General features: G+C 37.9%; 1 protein-coding gene across 1 annotated transcript in view; it reads left to right on the top strand.

Moving 5' to 3' along the window:
* The window catches only part of plekhg4 (pleckstrin homology and RhoGEF domain containing G4), an 83,763-nt gene that overhangs the window by 41,195 nt on the left and 16,423 nt on the right, over positions 1-26,145 (top strand). Inside the window, 6 exon segments of the mRNA NM_001134808.2 lie at positions 2,611-2,727; positions 3,316-3,414; positions 5,663-5,811; positions 9,758-9,896; positions 11,587-11,709; positions 11,850-12,041. Coding sequence (NP_001128280.2) covers positions 2,611-2,727; positions 3,316-3,414; positions 5,663-5,811; positions 9,758-9,896; positions 11,587-11,709; positions 11,850-12,041 — 819 coding nt within the window.

The raw sequence follows: 26,145 nt of genomic DNA, 5'->3' as shown, positions 1-26,145 counted from the left end.
CATGGCTTTGAGGCTGACCTTTTCTTTTGGTGAAACTCCTAACAATTGTGTTATAAAGGGCCCCTGACAGTTCAAAACTTTGACAGGGGCTAATATAAAAGCTTTGATATACAGAAAGTGCTCTTGGATCATTAGGACTAAAAAAAAAAGAACAATGTTTGGCAATGACCTGTGACCTGATAAACCACTGTTTGCCAACCAATGATTTATATGCAGCATAGTGCCTCCACAATCACTTGAATAAAGGTTATTTTACATTAGTTTTCTGTAAAATTGGAATTTTTGAGGGATTAGTTATCTATAAAAAAAATTCTGGGTTGTCTGATATCTAATTATGTCAGTTTTACCCATTTGCTGATCATACTGCTAATATTCATGATTATAAAAATACCCATATTACATTAATGTTCATTGCAGTTAAATAAAGGTGACTTCAGTAGGAGTAGTATACTTGTTTATTCAACATTTGTTCAGTTAATAGGACCAGTGCTGTATGTACTCTTTTTTCTGTTGTCTTAAATAGGTAATAGGTTTTTGTTATTTCTTGCAAGTAACAGGGCATATTCTGAAATTCTAAGGATAAACATCACTATACAATAGTGTTAAATAGAAAGATTAAAGGAACAGTAACACCAAAAAATGAAAGTAACTAAAATGTAATGTGCTGCTGCCCTGCACTGGTAAAAGTTGTGTGTTTACTTCAGAAAGTCTACTATAGTTTATATAAATAAGCTGCTATGTTGCCTTGGGGGCAGCCATTCAAAGGAGAAAAGGCACAGGCACATAGCAGATAACAGATAAAACACTATTGTATTCTACAGAACTTATCTGTTATCTGCTATGTAACCTGTGCCTTTTCTCCTTTTTTCCAGCTTAAATGGCTGCCCCCGTGGCTACACAGCAGCTTATTATATAAATTATAGTAGTGTTACTGTAGCAAACACACCAGTTTTACCAGTGCAGGGCAACAGTGCATTATATTTTTATTACTTTAAAGCTCTTTCATTTTTTGGAGTTACTGTTCCTTTAAGACTGGCATTTACTATATTTTAAAGGAGAAGGAAAGGCTAAGTTACTTGGGGGTGCCAAAATGTTAGGCACCCCCAAGTGACTTAAATTGCTTACCTTGTACCCCGGGCTGGTGCCCCTGTTCAGAGAAAACCGCACCAGAGCAGGGTCCCTGTAGCGAGCGCTTCCTTCTTCCGTGTTCGCTCTGCCAGCAAAATACTTGTTCCAGCGCATGGGCAGTAGGGTGAAAAGCTGCCTTTTTTTTTTTTTAAAGTTCGGCTTTTCACTCTACTGCGCATGCGCAAACATGAACAGGAAGAGGAGACGCCCGCTGCAGGGACTCCGGGCTGGTGTGGTTTTCTCCAAACAGGGGCACCAGCGCAGGGCACAAGGTAAGCGATTAAAGTCACTTGGGGGTGCCTAATATTATAAAAGAGTCTTTCCTTCTCCTTCAAATATAATACACATGACCAATGAATATTCTGTAAATTATATCCTTATAATCAGTGTTTAGTGATGTAATTTCTGTCACATGACTAACTGAAACTTGTGTATTGTTATAATGTACCCCTCTGTAAAGTATGAGAATATTAGAAGTCACTTTGTAGTTCTATGACCTGTGTAGAAGCCTTATATGATCATCGAACTCCTTGTAGACTCCTAATATCCTTACATTTTACAACAGGGGGTACATAATTTACTTTATAATACACAAGAGCCATGAATATCCTATAAGGGTATCCTTATAAACAATGCTGAGTGATCTCATCAGTTATAATCTGTGCTCAGTGATATAATTTCTGATTTACTGAAACTTGTTATTCTAACAAATTATGTATCCCCCTTGTTGTAAAATATGGGTATATTTGAAGTTGACCTTTAACCTTGTGCTTTTGTATGGTCATAGAACTGGTCTGATACAGGTATGGGATCCTTTATCCAGAAACGTGTTATTCAGACAGCTCTGAATTATGGGAAGGCCATTTTAAAATAAATTGCATTTTTTTAAATGATTTCCTTTTATTATATGTAATAATAAAACAGTATCTTGCACTTGATCCCTGCTGAGATGTAATTAATCCTTATTGGAGACAAAATAATTGGGTTTATTTTTGTAGACTTAAAGGAGAAATTGGTGGTGCCAAATTTAAGCACCCCCCAGTGATTGTAATTGCTTACCCAAAAAACCCCAGCTGGTGCACCTGTTAGCAGAAAATTGCACCAGCCGGGGTGTTTGCAACATTTTTGCACCCCCAGTGATTGTATCTTTCCTTCTCCTTTAAGGTATGGAGGGCCAAATTATGGAAAGACACTCTAATCCGGAAAACCCCAGGTCCCATACCTGTATTTGACAATGGCCAGAGGTCATTATTCAATATATGTATTTACTAAAAAATGAGATGCAGTTGGGAAAGTTACAACATGTATTCTTGCCATGCTGTGAGTTTTATATGATTTTAATTGATAATGTAAATATCACTGAGAGTGATAGCAAATTTCTGTTAATTTGGTGTCAGTGGTAGATTGGCTAAATATCTGTAGACCTTTAATAGATCATTTTTTGCTTGCTGTGCATCATGTTGTACTGTTTTAATCCCACAGTTTGATCTTCTTACATCTACTAAATCCTTGCACAAACATATAGAGGCCTCCCAGCTTCCACTGGAATTTGATGGCTTATTTCGATACTGCCACAAAGACTGGGTAACATTTAGGATGGTGAGTCATTTTACAGACAGTGAGTGAAACCCTTCTGTTTTGTTAGGACTTTTCTTGGAAGACTTTGTCTATTTGAGATCTGCTGATCACTGATAAATCAGAGTTTACTTTTTGGGCAACCTGATGTAGGGAGTACAGATAATATTAGCTGCCACACCATTCAAGCCAGTATTTCCCATTAAGGATAGGGCCATGTGGGTGACCACGTTGCTCAGAGCTGTCCTACTGCAAAGCTTGTCATTGTTCTGACATAAAAATGTGCATGATTACACCCAATTCTTTGGGTCACTGGAGCTTATTACCTTTGACAAGGTACATAAATTGCTGACATTCTTTTGTGTCTGCAGTCATAAAGAACCTTCAAAGCATTTTTGCTCCATTCATTTTTGGCCTGTGACACTCTTATACATTTTATTTCACAAGTCTCATTTATAAACTGAAAGACCAAAACTTAAAGTCCAATGCATGCCATTTTTTGTTTGTTTCTGAGGTTTTCACTTTACAACTGGATTAAGAAAACCTAGAGATTTCTTACTGGTGTTACAAGGTTTTCTTAACTGTACTCATTCATTTTGTTTTTACTGGCAGAAACTGGAGCACCTACAAGAAAATTGCCGTAATGCTTGTGCATTTTTGCAGGATGCCATAAAAAATCTGCACATTGACTCTCTTCCAAATAAAGCTGAGGTAAGGATCTTACCCCGTGAGGTCCCCTACAGTGTCTTCTTAAAATGACCATAATCCCCAGATTAGATATGGCAGAATTAGGATACCCAGCTAAATTTACTAAATTCTTGCTAAAAAAAAAAAAAAAAAAAAAGTATTTTTGAGTGATAACTGCTGGCCTGTGAATGCACCTGTGAGTGCAGGTCATTCCCATAGGAATGAATGGAGCATGATACAGAGTGTTTTTGTGATCTGCATGTCATGGTAATGCTTTGGTAACAAAATGCTCAAAAACTCAATATCAACATTAAAATTGCTAATTTATGTGAAAAAGCAGTGTTCCTAGGTTTTTTCCTGCTGTTGGCAGATATTGCAGGACATGATGAGATGACAAAATTACAATTGTATTCCTCTACCAGATAGGCTTTAAACAGGTTTAAATGTTCTTCAATGAACCATTGAAGTCCTACAAAGGAACAAATATTTCACATTGGGAGACTTGCACTTTGTTTATAGTTTATAATGAATCTGTTAGTACAAACCGGATTCCAAAAAAGTTGGGACACTAAACAAATTGTGAATAAAAACTGAACGCAATGATGTGGAGGTGCCAACTTGTAATATTTTATTCAGAATAGAACATAAATCACAAAACAAAAGTTTAAACTGAGAAAATCTACCATTTTAAGGGAAAAATATGTTGATTCAGAATTTCATGGTGTCAACAAATACCCAAAAAGTTGGGACAAGGCCATTTTCACCACTGTGTGGCATCTCCCCTTCTTCTTACAACACTCAACAGACGTCTGGGGACCGAGGAGACCAGTTTCTCAAGTTTAGGAATGCTCTCCCATTCTTGTCTAATACAGGCCTCTAACTGTTCAATCGTCTTGGGCCTTCTTTGTCGCACCTTCCTCTTTATGATGCGCCAAATGTTCTCTATAAGTGGACTGCAGACTGGCCATTTCACTACCCGGATCCTTCTCCTACGCAGCCATGATGTTGTGATTGATGCAGAATGTGGTCTGGCATTATCTTGTTGAAAAATGCAGGGTCTTCCCTGAAAGAGATGACGTCTGGATGGGAGCATATGTTGTTCTAGAACCTGAATATATTTTTCTGCATTGATGCTGCCTTTCCAGACATGCAAGCTGCCCATGCCACACGCACTCATGCAACCCCATACCATCAGAGATGCAGGCTTCTGAACTGAGCGTTGATAACAACTTGGGTTGTCCTTGTCCTCTTTGGTCCGGATGACATGGCGTCCCAGATTTCCAAAAAGAACTTTGAATCGTGACTCGTCTGACCACAGAACAGTCTTCCATTTTGCCACACTCCATATTAAATGATCCCTGGCCCAGTGAGAACGCCTGAGCTTGTGGATCTTGCTTAGAAATGGCTTCTTCTTTGCACTGTAGAGATTCAGCTGGCAACGGCGGATGGCACGGTGGATTGTGTTCACTGACAATGGTTTCTGAAAGTATTCCTGAGCCCATTCTGTGATTTCCTTTACAGTAGCATTCCTGTTTGTGGTGCAGTGTCGTTTAAGGGCCCGGAGATCACGGGCATACAGTATGGTTTTACGGCCTTGACCCTTACACACAGAGATTGTTCCAGATTCTCTGAATCTTCGGATGATGTTATGCACAGTTGATGATGATAGATGCAAAATCTTTGCAATTTTTCGCTGGGTAACACCTTTCTGATATTGCTCCACTATCTTTCTGCGCAACATTGTGGGAATTGGTGATCCTCTACCCATCTTGGCTTCTGAGAGACACTGCCACTCTGAGAAGCTCTTTTTATACCCAGTCATGTTGCCAATTGACCTAATTAGTGTTATTTGGTCTTCCAGCTCTTCGTTATGCTCAAATTTACTTTTTCCAGCCTCTTATTGCTACTTGTCCCAACTTTTTGGGGATTTGTTGACACCATGAAATTCTGAATCAACATATTTTTCCCTTAAAATGGTACATTTTCTCAGTTTAAACTTTTGTTCCGTGATTTATGTTCTATTCTGAATAAAATATTAGAAGTTGGCACCTCCACATCATTGCGTTCAGTTTTTATTCACAATTTGTTTAGTGTCCCAACTTTTTTGGAATCCGGTTTGTATATGACTTTGAAAATAGGCTTAGCCTTTTACGTGATTGGAATTATTTTCAATAAATATATATTTTGTCTTGATTAGTTATTGTTTTAATCTTGGTACTCCTCCTTCATTAAGCTTTAGCAATTCCTCAAAATTTCTCTTTGTTTTTTTAAGGATGCTAAACTTCTCCTGCAAAAATTTGGAGAGTTGATGAGGATGGTTCTGGAAGACACAAGACTTGTGCAGCTGCAGAAAGAGGGAGGAGCCATTTTAGCGAGACTAAGGAAAGAGGAGTCATGTGTAACACTTACTGAGGATTATAGGTCAGCTTGGTCATTGTACCTACATGCACCTAACTACCAGAGCGTATGTACTATGTGTGTGTATAAATGCAGATGTGAGCAATGTTTGTAATGTTTTAATAGGATTTAAGCCTTTAGGAAACGTTTTAATGGGTAAGTAGTGGAAACTACTGTGTGGCTTTCTATGGTGAACTTTCCTCACTCCAGTACACACTTGTAGATTTAGGCACTGATGTTGTATTGTCTTAAATCAGTGGAGAAGAGCAGGGCTTGGTATAGAAAGTGTTAAGGTTAAACAAATGAAGCAGCCATAGAGTGTGTTATGCCTGGATAACAAAGGTGTTAGAGGAAGTTTGGGGTTAGCTGCCAGTTATACTGTGGCCAAACCTGCATTTTTCCAACCAGCATTCCACTGGGACTCCTCCCTGTGTCTGGAATTCATTTGAAACATTTGGAATGTTGAAATATGAATATTTTTCCACTGTCTATACAGTCTCGTGAAGTAACTTCCTCTCGTATGACTCGGTAAAGTGGGGTTTTTTCCATGTTGTTAGTAAGTAGTAGTTTACTGGTGTCTTCTAAAGAAATACTGTCACGAAAAGAGGTTTTTTCCAAAATGCATGCTGGTACTGTCCTGAATTTTAGGGAGTGAGTAAACAAGCAAAATTGCCTATTTTGCTTCACAATAATTTAGGGTGGCTTTAGGCATTTCTCTGCTAGCTAAAATACACAGTTGATAAACTCCCCCGTGTGTTATTAGCCTCAATTAGCTTGTACAATAAAGGATATATAGATATATACAAACAGTATGCACTTGTAAATAGTGGTACATTAACTTCAATGAACAATAATTCCAGATACTTAATATATTATATAGTGAGGGGTAGAAGTAGTGACACCCAAAATACATTGAATACAGTGACAGAGGTCAGTGGCACCACACATTAAAGGGGTTGTTCACCTTTGAGTAAACTTTTAGTATGATGTAGAGTTTAATGTTTTGAAACAATTTGCAATTGGCCGTCATTTTTTATTTGTAGTTTTTTTTTATTAATCAATATCTTTATTGAACAACCAAATAGTCAAAAACAACATTGGCATCAGTTATGTATTGGTACTAATAAAAGTCCAAGACCTGAGAGTCCTGTGGGGGTTGGGAGCTGTGGAGGCTTTACGGGGGGGTTGTTATCAAAGGGAATCTCCTGCAGGGAAAGGGACTGGGGCACCAAGGCAGTCGGTCCAGTGACGCCAGATTTGCATAAAGGTGAGTATTTTCCCTCTTTTGTCCAGTATAGTCCGTTCTAATGCTGCAGTTTCGTCCATGGCCTTTTTCCATTCATGCGATTTTGGGGGTATCTGGTCCTTCCAATGCAAGATAAACATTTTGGTATGGCTGTCAAGGTTTTTGTTTAAGTCCACTGTTTATAGACAGTTTCTAGCAGTACCTGTGCCCCAGCCCGGGATTGCAGCTGTAAGCTACCCTGGGATTTCGTCCCAGTATTGTTTTAGGCTCGAGCAGCTCCAAAGAGTATGCACTAGTGTAGCGGCCTTGGAGCCGCATCTCGGGCATAAAGGTGAGGTCAGTACTTTCATGGCATACAGTCTTTGTACAATGTAGTAAGCTCTATGAATTAAATACAATTGTAGCATGCTATGCCTATATGCAAATGAAACCAGTTTTGGGGTGGTTAGTATCCATTCCCACTGGACATCAAGGAGAGCACCCACCTCTCCCTCCCAGGCCTTACGTGCACTGAGTTCTGGGTCTATATGTTGAGGTTTGTACAATTGTTTGTACAAGCTCAAGATCTTGCCCTTGTGGGCTGGTATTAGTAGGGTGTCTACTATTGGAGAATTGGTTACTGTGATGTTAGAACGAGCTGATTGAGAGGTGAGGGCCCTTGACAGTTTATAGTGTGTTAGCCATTGCTTGGGTTTATTTGTAGTTTTAAAGTTATTTCACTTTTTGTTCAGCGACTCTGCAGTTTGGAGTTTCAGCAGATTTCTGGTTGCTAGGGTCCGAATTACCTTAGCAACCATGGAGAAGTTTGAATTAGAGGATGGTAAATGAATAGGAAAGGACCTGAATAGGAAAACAAGTTATAAAAAGTAACAATAAAATTACAACTATAGCCTTACAGAAGTTTTTTGGCCCCTGGGGTCAGTAACCCCAATTTGAAAGCTGCAAAGAGCTAGTAGAAAAGGACAAATAAAAAGCAAACTATAAAAGATAAATAATAAAGACCAATTGAAAAGTTGCTTAGAATAGGCAGTTCAATACCATACTTAAAGGTAAGTTAAAGCTGAGCCACCCCGTTAAATATAGTGAGAAGTTCCAAATACAATAAATGCAATGAACACCAATGGTTTTTGAACACCAGACCCCCTTACCCTTCCAAAAAGCATGTTTCATGAGGGCTGGAGAAGCATCGCAGAGATGAAAAAAAAAAAAAAAAATCAAGACGTTTGCATTGCTAAACAAGCTCACATGCACCTAGTGGTAGACATGAGAATAGCACCCAAGCCAGAGAATGTTCCTATTTCAGTCCTCTATCTATTTTAGGAATTGGGAAAGTTTGGTACGATGGGCAATGTATGATAGCATTGTCCCCTTGTCCATTGTATTTGATTGAGAGTCTTAGGCCTAATGGTTAATGGTAAAGCCCCTCTAGTCTAACAACATTGGGGTGCCTCTAGTCATTTTAGGCTTGAAGAGTGTGCCACCATGGCCCCTCACATTCTCTGAAAGTTATCTCCGCAGCGAATCCAACAGTTGGTTTTCAGCTGCAAAATTAATATCTGCAGGTAATGCTTCACTACCAAATTTTGACATCTTGTGCACTTAGTTTAAAAATCAAGATGATTTTGTTAAACATTCAGTTGTATTTACAATTTATACATATCAATTGTATTCCATTTTACAATTGTATTGTACTTGTCCTGTGTTTAAAAAAAAATAAAAATAAATAAATATATAAATAAATAATTGTTAGCATGATATAGACTCTTGATATTCTGAGGTATTGTGCAATTGGTCTTCCTTTTTGTGCTTTTTGGCATAAAAAGTGAATATTCAACAAAGATCTTGATCTCAGTCCACTTGAGATTCTGTGGCACTATTTAATCAATAAAGTGCACGATTCTTATTCAAAATCTGCTTGAAAGAATATGCTAAAATGTCTATAGCTGTACCATATGCTCATTATATTTGTTAGAAAAGAATGTCTTTTAAATGTGAGATATGAACATTTTTTTAAATCAAACCTAGGGTCAGATTTATCAAAATGTGAGTTTAGAGATTAATAAATAATTACTTTCCCATGTTCTATTCATTCCTAGGGGATTTTTGGAAGCATATTTATCAATAGGTAGAACGAATGAATAGAAAGTGAGTGAACTTTTCTGTGGTGAGCTCTAATTTCACATTTTGATAAATCTGCCCCATATGTCAGAGAAATGATTTTTTCAAATGTTCAATGAATATAGTTTAAAAAAAAAAAAGTGCATTTTTTTTAAATAGGTTGACCACTGGAGGGCACTGGTGCTTGTGTTAATTAATGAGGTTTACGCGTCAAAGCAATCATGGCTGCTGCTGCAAAAAAAAGAGTGTAACCTCTGATAGTACTTAGGGTTTATTAGCCTTATTTGCGATGAATGGATGCTGAAACATCCCTAGAGGTTAGGAATAGCAGAAAACGCAAATTTCTTTCTGGTACGTAATTGAGTATTTTTTCTATTTGTGATTGTGACACTGAAATGTGAGCTTCTATTAGCAAATGAAACACATGATATTAAAAGCATACCTTTCTCTAATTTATGCTCGCTGCTAAGGATTTCGATTTTTATGGGGTCCCCTTTTCCAGCTATTACGTATGGATATTCCATGCTCAAATTCATTCACATTTTTTTTGCTCATTTGGGAGAACCATTATAAAAATTCTGATTAACCCTTCTTCCATGTATTTAGGGAGGCTGTAGATGTGGCAGCTGAGCTGTATAACCAGGTGGATGAAGGGGTTCACAGTCTTGTTAAAGTATCCAACAAGCGTATACAAGAGATGGAACTAGTCATTGAGTTTGAGGCTTTCCAGGAACAATTTCAGGAGGTAAGAAAAATACTATCGGGGGCAGAAAGTACCCTCCGCCCCGTCTGAGAATTTTTTTTTGCCTTCTCTTAGATCAATTTGCAGTCGCAGATAAAGTAAAAAGTTTGTTAGATTGAATGTAGCTTAAACACTGTGTATATGTGGAAGTCAGCAGGGAAATTAATGTATAATATATATTTTTTTTTATTTGTGCAATGGGATTACCAGTATGCACAAAACAAGCAAATAATACACACTCCTAAATAATACATGCTCAACTAGAGAAAATAAAACAGAGACCATCTTAATGCCATTTAAATTAAATTGCAGAGACTAGTTCTAAGTGCTTTTAAAGAATAAGTAAACCTTTTTGTTTGCTATCAGTAAAATTACTCTAAACAGCCTCCAGAATTAGTTATGACACAGATAAGGGGTACATTTGAGAAAATTTCATCAGATTTTTTCTATTCGAAATCCCGGATTGCCTGCCTATGTTGATGTTTGTGATGTAGCCTCCAGAATTACCTACCTTTGTCCCAGCATTCTCTCTGACCTGGTTCCTCAGTTAGAAGTTAATCGTTTTTCTTTGCTTCCTTGTGCAGAGCGAAGCCCCGCCCCCACTTCCGTTTCAGGTCTCATCAAAAAACAAAAAAAAACCCTGCTAATGCACAGACTGACTCCTGCTGCCTCCAGGCATGCCCAGAAGGCTCTCCAGGTCCACTACAGGTAGTCAAATTGAAGAGGGAACTGAACAGGAAGTGGGGGCAGGGCTTCACTCTGCACAAGGAAGCAAAGAAAAACGAATAACTTCTAACTGAGGAACCAGGTCAGAGAGAACACTGGGACAAAGGTAGGTAATTCTGGAGGCTGTTTAGAGTAATTTTACTGATAGAAAAATTAAAGGTTTACTTATTCTTTAAAGGCAGTTATTGACATGTTTTCCAGTAGGCTAATGGCATCCTATTTATTAAACCCAATGTAAGAAATAGTCAGAACGTGATTTTTCTCCTGACAGGGAAATACACCTTCTCTTGTGGCTATAAAGTTAGACGTATGTTCACTATAGCCTCTGTAGATTACATTTTTGGCTAACTAACCATCTTTTTACCCAGTTTTATTTTTACACTGAACTATTCCGTTAAGAGTACAAAGGTATTGCTCAGGGTTGTGGTAGTGCTATGGTTTTATAACGGAAGTAGTTTGACACTCTTTGTGTAAAATAGATTAGTGGCGGGGAATGTTGTAGGGTGATGAATTATGAAACATTGTTTGGGACTCAAAATCCATAGATAGGGGAATAAAAATCAGCAGTTAGGGGGTACGCTTGCACTATTTTGTTTGCCACTAAATAATGTTTCATACAAGTTGTAGTGCAATGGACTAAACAATGAGTAGTGAATGATTGGTGGTTTGGAATCTTGAGAAACATAACTCTGTGAGATAATTGTTGATGATGGGTTAAATTGGGTAAATATGATTGTAGGAGATGGATAAGAACATAAAAAAACATGACAGTAGCAGATATATCAGAGACTGAAGAAGGCGAAGGGAAAATACAAATGAAAACATTCAGATAAAAAAAGAAGAGTAGTATTATTTGGCCATTTATGTCTAAAAATCAGTCAGTATAACTGATTTTTAGTCTGCTTGCCAGAGTGACCTATCATTGCCCATATCTACTGTTAACCTGATAAATCTTTGTTTCCTGCAGGTTGGCAGTTGGATTGAGCATGTAGGAGAACGTTTACTAAAGGAGTGCAATACCCTGGAAGATTCTCTGGAAGTTCTTCTTCAAACACAGAGACAATTTAAAGAATTTTATGTTGTTGCATGTGTAAGTGACAAAACCTGTATGATGTGTATAATTGCGAATCTAACCCTAAATACTGGACATTTAGTGGGTGTACCGCCATGCACAATAATTGTATCTGAAAAGGATGTTTATTTTAACATGCTGTTGTGTTGCATCATTAGGAGTATTGCAGGCGAGGCCAGGATATTATGCAGAAGATGGAGAAGTGGCAGGATCTTTCATCCAGTGAGACCCAAATACACAGATTAAAATTGCAAAGGTGTAAAGAAAAGGTTGAAGATTTTTGGCGGCGCCTGGAAGAATCTAGATATCAGCTGGAGAAATCTGTGACACTTTATCAATTTTTTGACAAGGTTGGTATGAAAACTTTATGTACAGAATTATAAAACTCTGGGTTTCAGACATAGTAGTAATTATCTATCTACTGTATCTATCATGTAGCCATACATACATATATAATTTTTTTGACATGTGGTAAATTGACATTTATCTTACAGAGAGAGAGAAAAAATCAGTAAGAAAACAAACAAAATGTCCACATAATGTTCTTATGTGGAAGCAGTATTAAAGGGATACTGACACTAAAAAAAACTACTCTTCAAAATATAAACGTACATTAAAAGTTAGCTATAGGCCATGTTGATGGGTTTTCACTGATAGGGCTGCTTTTTGACTGTTTTGCCAACTTGACTGTCCCTTCTCGACCTATCAGTTATAGCTTCTAATGCTAACGGACTAATGCTGCACAAATATGGCTGCCCCCACATGGGGAACATGTGGAATCTGCTCAGTAATGTAAAAGCATAGCAAAATTATAAATAGTAAGACAATGTTATGATAGATGTAAAAAGGTTTTTCTGGTGTTCGTATCTCTTTAAGACAACAGTTTCAAGATTCAGTTTTAAGGCAACATTCAGTAACTTTCTTTTTTTTTTCTTATGTGATTGGCTCATTTCTATTGTGCAGAATTCTTTGCAGTAGTGGGTTAAATGTAAAAGCTGCCACAGAGAAACAGTTTTTATAGGACAGTGTAAAACAATTGGGTTGTTTTCAGTGCATAAGTTGCCCCAGATGTTGTGGTTGGAATCATTGTTTTGGCTGGGGCCTTTTAATTTTCTAAAATAACTTTCTCCCTTCATTTATATTCTTCTCCTTTTGTTGGGAGCCAATAGCTTTTAATGTATAACACAGTAAAGTGCTGTTGGCATGTCTGTGCATATTTTTTTTTTTTTTTTTTAATTTGGAGTCTGATATAGATATCCTGTTTGTTGCCTGTAGAGTGTAGAACATTACTAGGAAGTATGATGTGTAATTATTAAATTAGAACGTTTTGCTTGAGACCTCTGGTGGTCATACTTTAAACTGCAGGTCTTGAACAAAATGACATATTAATTATTTACAGTCCCAGAACTGCCAGGACATAAACTTTTCTGAAATTTTTTAATAAATTTCAACCTCCCCAATTCTTTTTCTTTATTCTTACTAACCTAAAGAGAGTGAAAACGTGTTACAGATTAGGTGATTCCTATAAGTGCAACAACATATTGCATAGGCAAGGATGTTGAAATAGAAAGTTGAAGTGAGCTCAAGTAGATGTTTTAAGTTTTTTAAAATAGGGAGACAATTAATACAAACTGAGATATCAAATAGAAATAGTAGGACAGACAGAGAGGTTAAGAAGATTCTATACACTACAGCTTAAAATTTGGAATTTTTATTAATATAGAAGGTAAAACTGCAGAATGCACAAAGGAACTTTATGGTATGCTGAATACACACAGCGAGAGACCACATAAATGAGTCAATGCGGTCCCCAATTTCCCAAATTAACGTAAAATCAAGCCTGCCCAAACGAGATCTAGACAATTTTAGGCTAGATATCGATCAGGTAGGCCTGTCGAGGGTGCCCATACACAGGCAGATAAGCTGCAGAAGGACCAGAATTGGCAGCTGAAATCTGCCCGTGTATGGCCACCTTAAGACTCTCAATAAATCCAAAAAATGGTTTAGAACTGATTATGCACCTTATTATAATTACTATATTCTACCATAGAAAGAAAAGTAATAATATTAAAGGGCATCATGGGGACCCATCTTGACACCTAATGAATAGGTGATTTAAAAGAACAAAAAAGTGCTATTAACTGGAAAGTGGCAAATTTTAGGAACCCTCTGGGACTATTGTCTAGTCTAAAACCACAGGTTAGCGCTCCTGAAAAACAAACTGTGATCTTCTAGCATTTTCTAAGGATCCCTTGCAACAGTCCTGGACCGTTCATATGCACAGTATGCTACTCTTGCAAGTTGGCACATCCGCAGTATAATTGCATAGTAAGTTTGACTTACTGTGCATGCAGATAGTTTAGAACAGCGGCAAGGTATTCTTGGAAAATACTAAAAGATGGAACAGTGGTGCTAGAAAAAATACTGGCGCACCAGCTTCGATCCAAGGCTAGCAGCCAGATAAGCTGACACTACCTTGTTCTTTAAGCCTATGACACACAATGTACATTTTAAGCCTTTTCACCACCAGATTTTTTTATTGCAGCTTGTATGCAAAATTACTGCATTGCAAACACTTTAAAATGTTGTAGTACAGTGTGGCAATAGTCTGTGTATTTTGATGGAATAACTGGCTCCTGATAAAACTGATGATAGGGTATATGATGCTTGGAAGCTCTACTGAAGCTCTGCGGAATATGTTGGTGCTATATAAATAAAGTATAATAGAACAGACAAACAGAATTTGTATATGCTGGAAATTCACTGTGTATGATGTGGGCCTTATGGAGTTTCAATGAGGCTAGAGGCTTACTTGCCCATACATTATTCAGGGGGAGGATAACGAAAAGGAGACTGTAGGCCATTCTGCGTACAAAATTGACAGGCCTAAAGCAGGATTGGTTTTTGAAACCAGGAAACATTGGGGTAATATTATTTTTTGATGGTATGAATGATTGGTATAAATCTGGGCTGCTGTATGTTTTATGGTGCAAGTATCACCTTAAAAATGCTATCATAATAGTTTTATTGTTTTTGCATGTTCACAAGTGCCTTTTGTTAGTTGTAAGAAAATCATAACAATGAGTAAATTGGTGGGGAAATTCTTGGGATTTGTTTAAAACTGCATAATATACTTTTCTGTACATGGGCATGTTGCATTTATCAGTGTTTCTATATGTGTTAATAATTTTTCTGCATAGCTGTCAGTTATAACTTTAGAACTGATTTTACTGGAGAATAAAACAATAGATGATTCATTCAAACATCTGCAAAAATGGGTTATAGGAGAACAAAAGACTGAATCACTGTTGAGCTTTCCTCAGTTATTCTGTTCTCATACTTCCTACACTGGGCTGGTGCTCGAATTTGAGTTTAAGTGCAAAAAAACTTGAATAGAAAAAAAAAATCAAGCTTGACCATTGATTAATTACCTCCTTGGATTTTAGGGAACACAATTTAAGGGCTGTGACACATGGGGAGACTAGTCGCACGCGACAAATCTCCCCGAAATACCATCCCACTGGCGAGTATGTAAAACGCTGGTGGGATGGCATACGCGGCACCTTGATAGGAAACTTCCATGATTTTGGGGAAATCGCGGCGCTGCGTATGCCAGCCCACCGGCGATTTACATACTTGCCGGTGGGATGGAATTTTGGGGAGATTAGTGATAATATAAGCTTCACTCGGATTTAGGGCTGTGGCACACGGGGAGAGTAGTCGCCCACGACAAATCTCCCTTGTCGCGGGTGACTACTCTCCCCGTGTGCCACAGCCCTAAGTCCGAGTGAAGCTTGTATTATCACTAATTAGGGAAGATTGTCAGACTCTGGTCCTGCAACTGTTAATCCTGCAGGTGCTTACAAATTCTGAAAGTTGAATGAATGGACGACATCCGTTGCAATAAGGTACCCAGCCATTTTAAAAAGCTCACCAGTTTACAAATGGGGATATTAAATAAATAACCTTGGAATGAGCAGTAGTACAATTTAGTATCAGATCCTAAGAACTTTTTTTTAAAATACATCTATGGCACATGTATTACCTGACCAGGTGCTAGCAATATTTAGTCATTGTGTAGTTACATGGAGCACAATTGGCTTGTTACTGAAGCACAAAGACGTGTTGTGCCAGTGTATGATTCTCTATTTTTCTTGCACACTTCAACAAGACTGGTGTGAAGTAATCGTCCCAGAGCTGCAACCCCTCCTCAAACGCACACACTTTCAATAAGGGCCCATCCCCCCACACTCTCTATTCTATGGGTCCACGGCTGCCCATCTGCTCTACTGCCTCACATTTGCTTGTGAATAGCAGAGCTTGGTAGGGTGCAGGCACTGGACGCCAGCCCTTCATTCCTCCTGCTGACCATGAGAAGAGAACTGAGAGGCTTAACTGTGAGCAGAACTTACAAATGATGTCCCACAACGTGCAGGTATGAAAGCTTTAAATCCTGTATGATGAGTGGATGTCTAAACATTCATCAGCTCCGGAATATCTTTTGCTCTTTTAGTTCCTACACTTTTCTCCTCTGGACATGCAGTGTGTTCCTGAGAGGACAGAAAAACAATAAAAACTGAGGCTCTGTACTGAGACAGTGCAATTTATATCTGTGTAGGTCTTTGTAGATTGTAAGCTCTTTTGGGCAGGGCCCTCTTCACCTCTTGTATCGGTTATTGATTGCTTTATATGTTACTCTGTATGTCCAATGTATGTAACCCACTTATTGTACAGCGCTGCGGAATATGTTGGCACTTTATAAATAAATGTTAATGTAAATGTTAATGTTAGTCTACAGGATTCTATAGTGCTTTCAGGCATCTGCAACCTGGGTGAAAGACAAATCAATAGAGAGAACTTTACCTTTTAAATTTCATGAATTGTGTACTTCCTTTTACTTAAACATTCTCAGCATTGAGATTGTTCTCCACACAGCTGTTTGGGAGTGCCATAAAGTATGTATAATCTCTGGCTATGAATGTATGTTTGTAGTATCAAGTGTTCATTGTTTGGGATACATTACGTACATATCCTAGGCTGGTGGGGCATTGCTAAAATTGTACATTGCTAATGTATGTCATACTTTGAAGAACTCTGTGATATATATGTACTAGCATATGTATATACAGCATATATATATATATATATATATATATATATATATATATATATATATATATATATATATATACACCTATCGGTTTTTTGGGGGTTTTTTTCTTCATACAAGTCCTGTGAGTGCGGTGTGGTTGTGCTTGCTAATTATGTTATGTTAACCATACACCCAGGCAGTACCTGAAGTTCTCTGTGAGCACTATTTCTGGAAGTTAAAAAAAAAAAAAATTATATGTATATAATATCAACTTATTAAACAACATCATATATATATATAGATTCTGACTAAATCTTTTGTGCATACAGATAGTGATATGCTTATCATAGAACCGTACTCAAAGGATTTAATAGTAGGTCATCAAAAAATAGATACTCAAGCATTTATTAATGAGAGCTGCTACTTGTACATACCAGTTTTGCACACTGTTTAGAGTAATTGTTGCCCAGTTCTTTGTAATGAAACATATCCAAACAATGTTATGCTACACATAGTAGTTCCTCATAGCAAGATTGTAGAATAACGACACTGCAAGAAATAACAGTATGCCACTGTTGCTCCTTTTTTAATCTGTTGCTGTCATTCTCTACCCTACTAACCATGCTTTCTCAAATTATAGATAGAGGTGCTATGTTAAGCCTGCAGGCATTCTCCTAGGAGCTGTCACAACTATAGCAGGAGCAGATTCTGCAACTGCAGAAGGGGGTCTAGTTGCGGACAGAATGGAGGGATAGGTGATGCAAATGACCAACATGTGTGCCTGCATCAGGGTTGGGGGTGCAAAAATTTATTTTGCAGGGGTTGCCTGGGCCTGCCTCAGACATGCCTCATTACTACAACAAAAAGTTGTATGTTTCACATGGCTAGGGCTGCACATAAAAAATAAATAGGTATCCCATAAACTGTTATACTGTAGTAATTTGCTTCAACTTTGATCTAGTTATAGTAAACTTAGTACAGTGGTATTTTAGCGCTTTATTGCTATTCCAAGTGCAGCTCATTGCTCTGATCAGCAACTCTATTACTATTCTATACACTTTCATTAACCTAAAATATAAATATACTGCTCACTATTACTTTTTTCTAGTGTACTAAATTATCTTAAAGCTTAACATTGTTGGTCCATTCCACCTAAAAATAATTTTATCAATTTAGTTTTACAACAGATGTACTGTTTTTTAAATATTCCGTATTGTGACATTCAGTTCCTTGTCCTTTAAGATTCATTATGATAAAAAATATGGTTTCCATCACTTTTATTAATTTTGCAAGTTGCTGCACTCCCTAACCGAGTTTTAAGTAGAAACTTTTTATGGACATGATATCCTTTTATTTTAGTATGGGGTGTGGACACTTGTATTCTGGTTCTAGGACAGTGCAAATTTCCAATTTGCTGTGGAACGACCACTCTTTGAAGTTGGATTATTACAATGCAATAATATCACATACTGAGGGCCATAAAAAAAAATTCAATATAAATTACGTGAATGGCCTCATCTGGCCCACAGCCCTCCGCTTGGATAACCCTGTTTTAGAGACTAATGGTGTTATGTAAAAAAAAGGCACTAAGTTTGCCCAGGAGCAGCAACCTATAGCAGCCAATCAGAAAGCATTCAGTGGTCAACCTGTTTAAATTCAATCATTTTATTGGTTGCTATTGGTTACTGCTCCTGAGCCAATTCCTTAATTACATATTGGGGTAACTTTCTATTGTTTCAAGGAGCTGACAAGCATTGTTTTTTTGCTTTGAACTTGGCTTGAATGCAGTAATCCCTTCCCCACACACTGCCTTAGGCATGCATAAATTAGGCGTGTGCCACAGTGTAGTAAAAGCACTAGAAAAGACTAGATCTGTGAATATATAGTGCATGGGTTTGTATGGAAGACATTTTCATATTTATTTGATATAGATCTCAAATAAATATCATACTTTATTTGTAATAGTTTGCTGAGTACATCCACCAAAAGGGACTCTCAGGACTGTATGTAGAAAAAAAAAAAAAAAAAAAAAAAATATATATATATATATATATATATATATATATATATATTTACTTATACAGGCATGGGATCTCTTACCTGGTAAGACCTGATATCCAGAAAGCTTCAACTTTATTATTAACATTTATTTATAAAGCACCAGCATATTCCGCAGCGCTGTACAATAGGTAACAGAAAGGCCATCTTCTATAGTAAGATTACCAGCACAACAAAGCTGGTACACTCAGGAGACCCCTGCTAGTTTATTACATAACAAATTAGCAGGGATCTCCCTAGTTCCACTAGTTCTGTTGTGCCAGTAATCTTTCTGCATTGGAATTGTGGAGGTTATTGAACCTCCATACCGCGCACCAAACAAATCTTACAGTAGTTAGGGATGTGCTGGTGATCTTTCTAAAACGGCTAGACCTGCCATAGAACCTGTTTTAAGCAAATCATTCTCAGCATTCCAGATAATATATCCCATACTTGTACCAAGAGAGGCTTTAACGTTTCATGAGTAGAGTTCTGGAGGGGGTAATGGCCTATGTGTTGTTTCTAGGGCAATGCCATGTTTTTTGCTCATAATGCAGTGTTTTTACCCGTGATTCCTGAGAATCAGCCAGTGGGAAATGTGCCTGACGCAGTATGTGGCCAGTTCCATAATTTTCGGCTTAAAGGAAAAGCTAAGTCACTTGGGGTGCCAAAATGTTAGTCACCCCCCAGTGACTTTAATCGCTTACCTTTTACCCCAGTCTGGTGCCCCTGTCAGGAGAAAACTGCACCAGCCCGGGGTACCTGCAAGTGAGCGTCTCCATTTCCTTCTGCTGTCTTCGCGCGCTTACGCACGCACAGTATAATGAAAAGCAGAACTTTAACAAAAAAGTCGGCTTTTTCCGAAGACAGAAGGAAGAGGAAATACTCGCTGCAGCTACCCTGGGATGGTGCGGTTTTCTCCTAACAGGGGCACCAGCCCGGGGTAAAAGGTAAGTGATTAAAGTCACTGGGGGGTGCCTAACATTTCCTTCTCCTTCTCCTTTCCTTCTCCTTTAAAAGTTGCATGCCTTATTCTGTCAGCACAACTGTAGATGCAGGCTGCTGGAGTTACCGCATGGTTCAGAGGTGACTGTATTTCCAAGGCTTCCCTGCATCAGTTGTTTTAACTGCATTGGAATAAGACACAGAAGGAAGGCTACAACTTCAAGCTAAACTCTATGGAAGTGCAAATAGTCTATGTTGATTCAAATACAGGTATGGGACCTATTTGCCAGAATGCTCGGGACCTGGGGCTTTCCGGATAAGGGATCTTTCCGTAATTTGGATCTCTGTGGCTTAAGTCTACTAAGAAATAATTTTAACATTAATTAAACCCAATAGGGTTGTTTTGCCTTTAATAAGGATTAATTATATCTTAGTTAGGATCAAGTACAATGTACTGTTTTATTACTAGAGAGAAAAAGGAAATCATTTTTAAAAATTAGAATTATTTGCTTACAATGGAGTATATGGGAGATGGCCTTTCCGTAATTCGGAGCTTTCTGGATAATGGGTTTCCGGAAAATGGATCCTATAACTGTATAATTACTTGCGCTAATTCTTTGCGCAACTGACTGCAGCCAAACTCAACTGCCCTTGCAGACATAAAAGACCACTGAAAGTACTCACACACAGGACATTTGTTGCTTTCATTAAACTTGCTCTATGACCAATAATAAAACGTTCAAGGTTTCCTTCCCTGTGCATCTGGTGGCATCCTAAAATTGCCATGCAGGGCAATTTCGTGTACTTTGGAAATCACAGGCAACATGTATATTTTTCCACCAGTGATTTATATTAATGCTGGTGGAAAGGAAACTTTGGATGCCTTGTTTACCACAGATGAAAAAACATCCTGTGTGCCAGCACCCTTAGCTCTCAGATTAGTAATAAGGGGATGCAGACACCTGGTAGTTTTAGGCAGTGGCGTAACAAGATGTTATTGGGCTCCACAGCAAAATTAATTTAGGGCCCCAAAGACATTGGTAAGAAGGACCCATTCTACCAAGATATTTTAAAATTGCTCATTACTTAGGGCCCTTCTTGACCCCTTACACTCCTGTGCCTTTCAACCCCAGCATCTGCTTTCTCTGTAGTTACAGTGCTGGAATGTGTTGACAGGTATTCCTTGGTTTGGTGGCACTATAATTTGGCTATTTTAAAGGCTCCCTATAGCAAATATGCCTGTTACTGCTCACCTCCGTACAAGAAATGTTTTCTTTTCCCTCATCCTTAAGTTCGGTCATATAGTGCAAGATTTGACCTACCTACGACTTTTTTTTTTTTTGTTGTTATTTTAAATTTTCTACTAATTAGTGAAGTAGTGTTAAGAAATTCTTCCCCTGTTTATGATGCCAAGAATAAGTGAAGGTGCATCACAATGTAACTATTTACTTAACCTTTCTGAACTTCACACTCTGCTATACAGTATGCTCTGACATTGTTTCAACAAATTCCTTTTTTTTGTGCGCACATTATGAAGTTGTGGGCCCATTCTTTAAAACTGTGCTCAGGTCAAAATGCAAAATTTTGTGCTCACCAAAATTTGCTAACCTCAGGACTCTACGAGAACACAGTTTACAGAGAACTTTGCTCTGACCTATGTAGAGTCCTATTAAAAAACATACTTTGTCTAGTACTACCTCTTATTCGATAGATATTGTATACTGGAAGTGATTCATACATAGAATGATTTTTTTCAGGTTTGGACCAATGAATCCTGTCTGCAACACTTTTTTTTAATTTGGCCACATATTGCTTCCTCTCAGCATGCCATGTAAACATCCTTGCTTCCTGATTGCTAGAAATGAAAATGGTAAATAGCCATCCATAATCCCTAGGATCCTAAATGGAGCTATCAATCACTAATACATTCTATTGAGGTTAACTTTGGGATGCATATAATGCAGATGATTCCAATTATTGCTTATTTAAATTGTCCAATGAGAGTACCCTTGTCATATAGTTGAGAGCATATCTTAAAGTTTTTAACTGAAAAAAAGAATTATAGAGAAACTAGATCAGATAAACAGTATGGAATCCCTTCCTCTAAAATACGGGAATGCAAGTCCTATTTAACATAAATCTTTAATCACTGGCTTTTTCATTGTTACAAAAATCCATGTTGATTTTGGAAAAATTCTATTGGTTTGTTTAAATGTAAATGTTTATTTTGCTAGCCTTAAGGCATGGTGCTTCACTTAACAGAAAAGACCTCTTATCCAGGAAACTCTAGGACTGCTCTATTATAAAGAAACATTTTTGGCCAGGTTGCAAGTAAAGTAATAATCTAGAGCTAAACAGCACTGAGGACATCAACCAGAAAAATAGTTTTGAATTGCTTGGCTCTGACATTTGAACTGGGCTCATCTTTAGTTTTCAGCAGCCTGCTCCCAGAAGTAGGTGAAACTTCTCCTTGTGTCCCTGAGAACCTTCTTGTCCCTTTTTTCATCCCCTCTTGGCTAATTCCTTTCAGCTAAATTAAAATTCCAGCCATGCAGTGTCTGGTTTGTCCACAGTCTCTGCTCATTAGTCACTGGTCTGGAACAAAGTCATGAAGTAAAACAGGTAACACATGAGGTCACACATCAACACTTTAATTTCTGAACTGGGTTTGCAGTGTGCAGCAAAGAAGGATCTGTCTGACATTTGTAAACAGGACATATATTTCAGTTTTTGAGGTCAAGCGTCTGTGTACACAGTATAACTCTGTAAACAAAGGATTTCACATTGCTGTGCTAATGAAAATCCTTATTGGCATGTTGAAAATTCCTGCAAAAGGTACCATATGGTCATTTCAAAAGGCAAACGTTTAATTGCCTCATGATTAATCTATAACTTGACTGCATTATGAGCATTATTACTGTTTTCATTATTTTATCCTGAAATCCTTTTGTGAGTGTTCTCAGCCTGAATTTACACCACATTAGCTTGTGCTGAAAAGGGCTACTGGCTTTTACACACAAACACACACACGCACGCATATAAATAAATAAATGTGTGTGTTGCTTGTATACTAGTACCTTCATTTTATGGGGCATTTTGAGCCTTTTTAGTGTTGTGGTCACTGAATCACTGATGTTTCTTGAGCGCTTGAAGTCACAGCTGTTAACCAGTTCCTTTGTAAGAAATCTTGCATCGGTCCTGATTACCAAGTGAAAGCAGATGGATTCCAGAAAGATCTATAGCATAAAGATTTTTTTTTTTTTTGCTTAAGTCAAGTGCTGAATAAATCAGAACAGCCATAGTTTACTATTATACTGCCAGTTACAGACATATTCATTCCTTGCAGCTTGTATGCTTACAACCATATATGTCATAGTCTAATGGCACTGTGTTTTGAATATACATAAAACGGTGGATACAAACAAGCGTATATTTTGAAACACAGTAAAAAATGGTTGGGAGGGCAGCACATTGGTTCCATTGCAGGCTTTTTATGTGCCTGTGTGGGTTTCCTCTGGGTACTTCAGGTTTCCTATCACACTCCAAAAAAGTTTGGTTAGATTCCAGTAAGATAGACTATATGTATATTTTCTTCTTTTGTACCAGCTTAAAGGAACAGTAACACCAAAAAATGAAAGAGCTTTAAAGTAATAAAAATATAATGCACTGTTGTCCTGCACTGGTAAAACTGGTGTGTTTGCTACAGTAACACTACTATAATTTATATAATAAGCTGCTGTGTAGCCCCGGGGGCAGCCATTCAAGCTGGAAAAAAGGAGAAAAGGCACAGGTTACATAGCAGATAACAGATAAGTTCTGTAGAATACAATTGTGTTTTATCTGTTATCTGCTATGTGCCTGTGCCTTTTCTCCTTTGAATGGCTGCCTCCATGGCTACATAGCAGCTTATTTATATAAATTATAGTAGACTTTCTGAAGTAAACACACAATTTTTACCATTGCAGGGCAGCAGCACATTATATTTTAGTTACATTTATACACTTTCATTTTTTGGTGTTACTGTTCCTTTAAGGCCACCACATCCCTTTAGCAGCAGAGCTCTGTCCCCCTGAAGATGCCCTAAGTAAAGCTAGTGGAATACACAGCATCTTTTTTCCACCTGTCTTGTGAAAATAGGATACTTTTCAAATATAGTCAATTGAAAAAATCTGCACTGTTTCTAAAATAATCATGTCTTTAGTATCCCTCTCTTAGCCATCTGTCTGTCTTCATTCTTTCTTCATGCAGGAGTCAGTCTGAGTTTGATTGACAGCTCTAATACATCATCAATGTTATAACCCTTTCCTAGACAATGAATTCGAGCTAACTGCCTTTCAGTTAGCTGTCAGTCAAACTCAGAGACAGATTCCGAGGTGGCTAATATTATCCTGATTATTTCAAAAATGGTACAAACATTTTAATTGATTATATTTAGAAGCCCCCTTACTACTATATAGGGAATGCAGGAATGATCATTTGAAGGAGAAACCTCTTATCAGCTAGCAACAGGTGTGGGTAGGGTGCACCCGCGATAGATGTCTGCTATCACAGGTAATTTCGCTTGACTTTGGAATAACGAACAGATGCAATGGCCATTCCACCAGTGACTCCTATTGTTGCCGGTAAAAGGCATTTTGGAGCGGTTAGTTGGCCGCGGTAGCAGAGATCTATCACTGGAGACTGAACCCTCCGTGCGACCTGCAGTTACCTCCACTACCTGTTTACATATTTTTGTTAGTGCCTGCATAAGTCTTTGGTGACTAGTGAGCTTTAAGCATCAGAAAAACTGAATTCTTGGATACAGCTCCTTGCAGGCTGAGGTGCATCTTGCATTTCAGAACAAAAACTATTTTTTCCCTCTGCTAAAGCCCAGATGAAGTATTATTTAGCTTTTTTAAACAAACTATAATAATTTTTAATGAAAGATGCCGCAAGGTTTATGCAAGATATATTTTGCCATAAGCACAATATTATTCGATACTTTGTTTAGCCTGTTTTAGAATTAGCTTCCACTGTAATCTTTAAATTTATGTATGGAACATAATTAATCTTGCAGCCCCACAGGGATCCTGGATCTTGTTTCTCCCAAGAAGATTATGTTTTGTTCTTTGACAAGCACCACTAAGAATTCTTAGTAGGTGGTGCCCAGAGCGCTGAAGAGTTGGCACCGAGATGTCTCTGGGTATAGCAAAGCCACAAAGCATATTATGAGTCCTGCATCATATTAGGTTTTATTTAACGCTTTAAAATTACATATATTTTCCAGATAGAATAAGTTCATTTTTTTTTTTTCTTTTTGCAATTCCAAGCTTCTTTTTGTTTCAAGTGGAATTTAATGTTAAATCCTTTACTGGAGCCAGTGCTTTATGTATTCAAAAATGTACTTCCGTATATATCTAATATAGCTTTTTGAGCTAATAGCAGGATAATTCTAATTTGTCAAGAAAAAAACGTTTTAGGGATCCGATTCTGGGGCTTACTCCGAGTGGTTGTGTTGCAAATTGTCCACTAATTGAGTTACACACCTAGTGCATTTTGCACAGTCTGAAAGTTATAGCTGTAGAAAGACCAGGCATTGAGAGCTTCTTAGGGCTCTGGCACACGGGGAGATTAGTCGCCCGCGACAAATCTCCCTGTTTGCGGGTGACTAATCTCCCTGAATTGCCATCCCACCAGCGAAAATGTAAGTCGCCGGTGGGATGGCACACGCTGCGCAGGTGATTCCGGCAAATCGCCGAAGTTGCCTCGCGCTGGTGGGATGGCCGTTCGGGGAGATTAGTCGCCTGTGACAAGGGAGATTTGTCGCGGGCGACTAATCTCCCCGTGTGCCAGAGCCCTTACTGTGCAGCTGGTCAGCTAAAAAACCTGCAGCATTATTACCAGTAATGGCAATTAATTTGAACTAATATTAAATTAGTAAACTGTCCCTAGTCAATAGGAAAGCTATTCTATTGCTCAGTATTTGCATGCTTATTCTAGGCTAATATTTTTTTTTTTAATTTATTTATTATCTTTTCTTCCCTATCACATTCATACACACTATGGTTACTGTTATCAGCTGCCAGTTAACCTGCCTGTATCTTTTTAGGATGTACCCATAGAAACCTAGCTTAGACAACAAACATACTCATACAGCCAGACTTGTTTGAGAATAAAATACAATCTTTATTTCATATTGCTGTACCCATAGAAACCCACAAAATTCTGGGAGATCAGACAAACTCTTTACATATTATGCCCAGAACGCTATTGGATTTGGAACCACAGCCCTGTCAGAATGAAATGCTAACTGCTGAAACTGCTAACTTCGTCCTTGTACAGAATATCATATAAATATGCGTTTGGATGAAAAGTGAAAAGCAAATGGTTTCATGGATACA

The sequence above is a fragment of the Xenopus tropicalis genome, chromosome 4 (genome assembly GCF_000004195.4).
Source record: "Xenopus tropicalis strain Nigerian chromosome 4, UCB_Xtro_10.0, whole genome shotgun sequence".
NCBI lineage: Eukaryota > Metazoa > Chordata > Amphibia > Anura > Pipidae > Xenopus > Xenopus tropicalis.
Note: the sequence above shows the minus strand (reverse complement) of the source record. Positions and strands in the feature narration are given on the sequence as shown.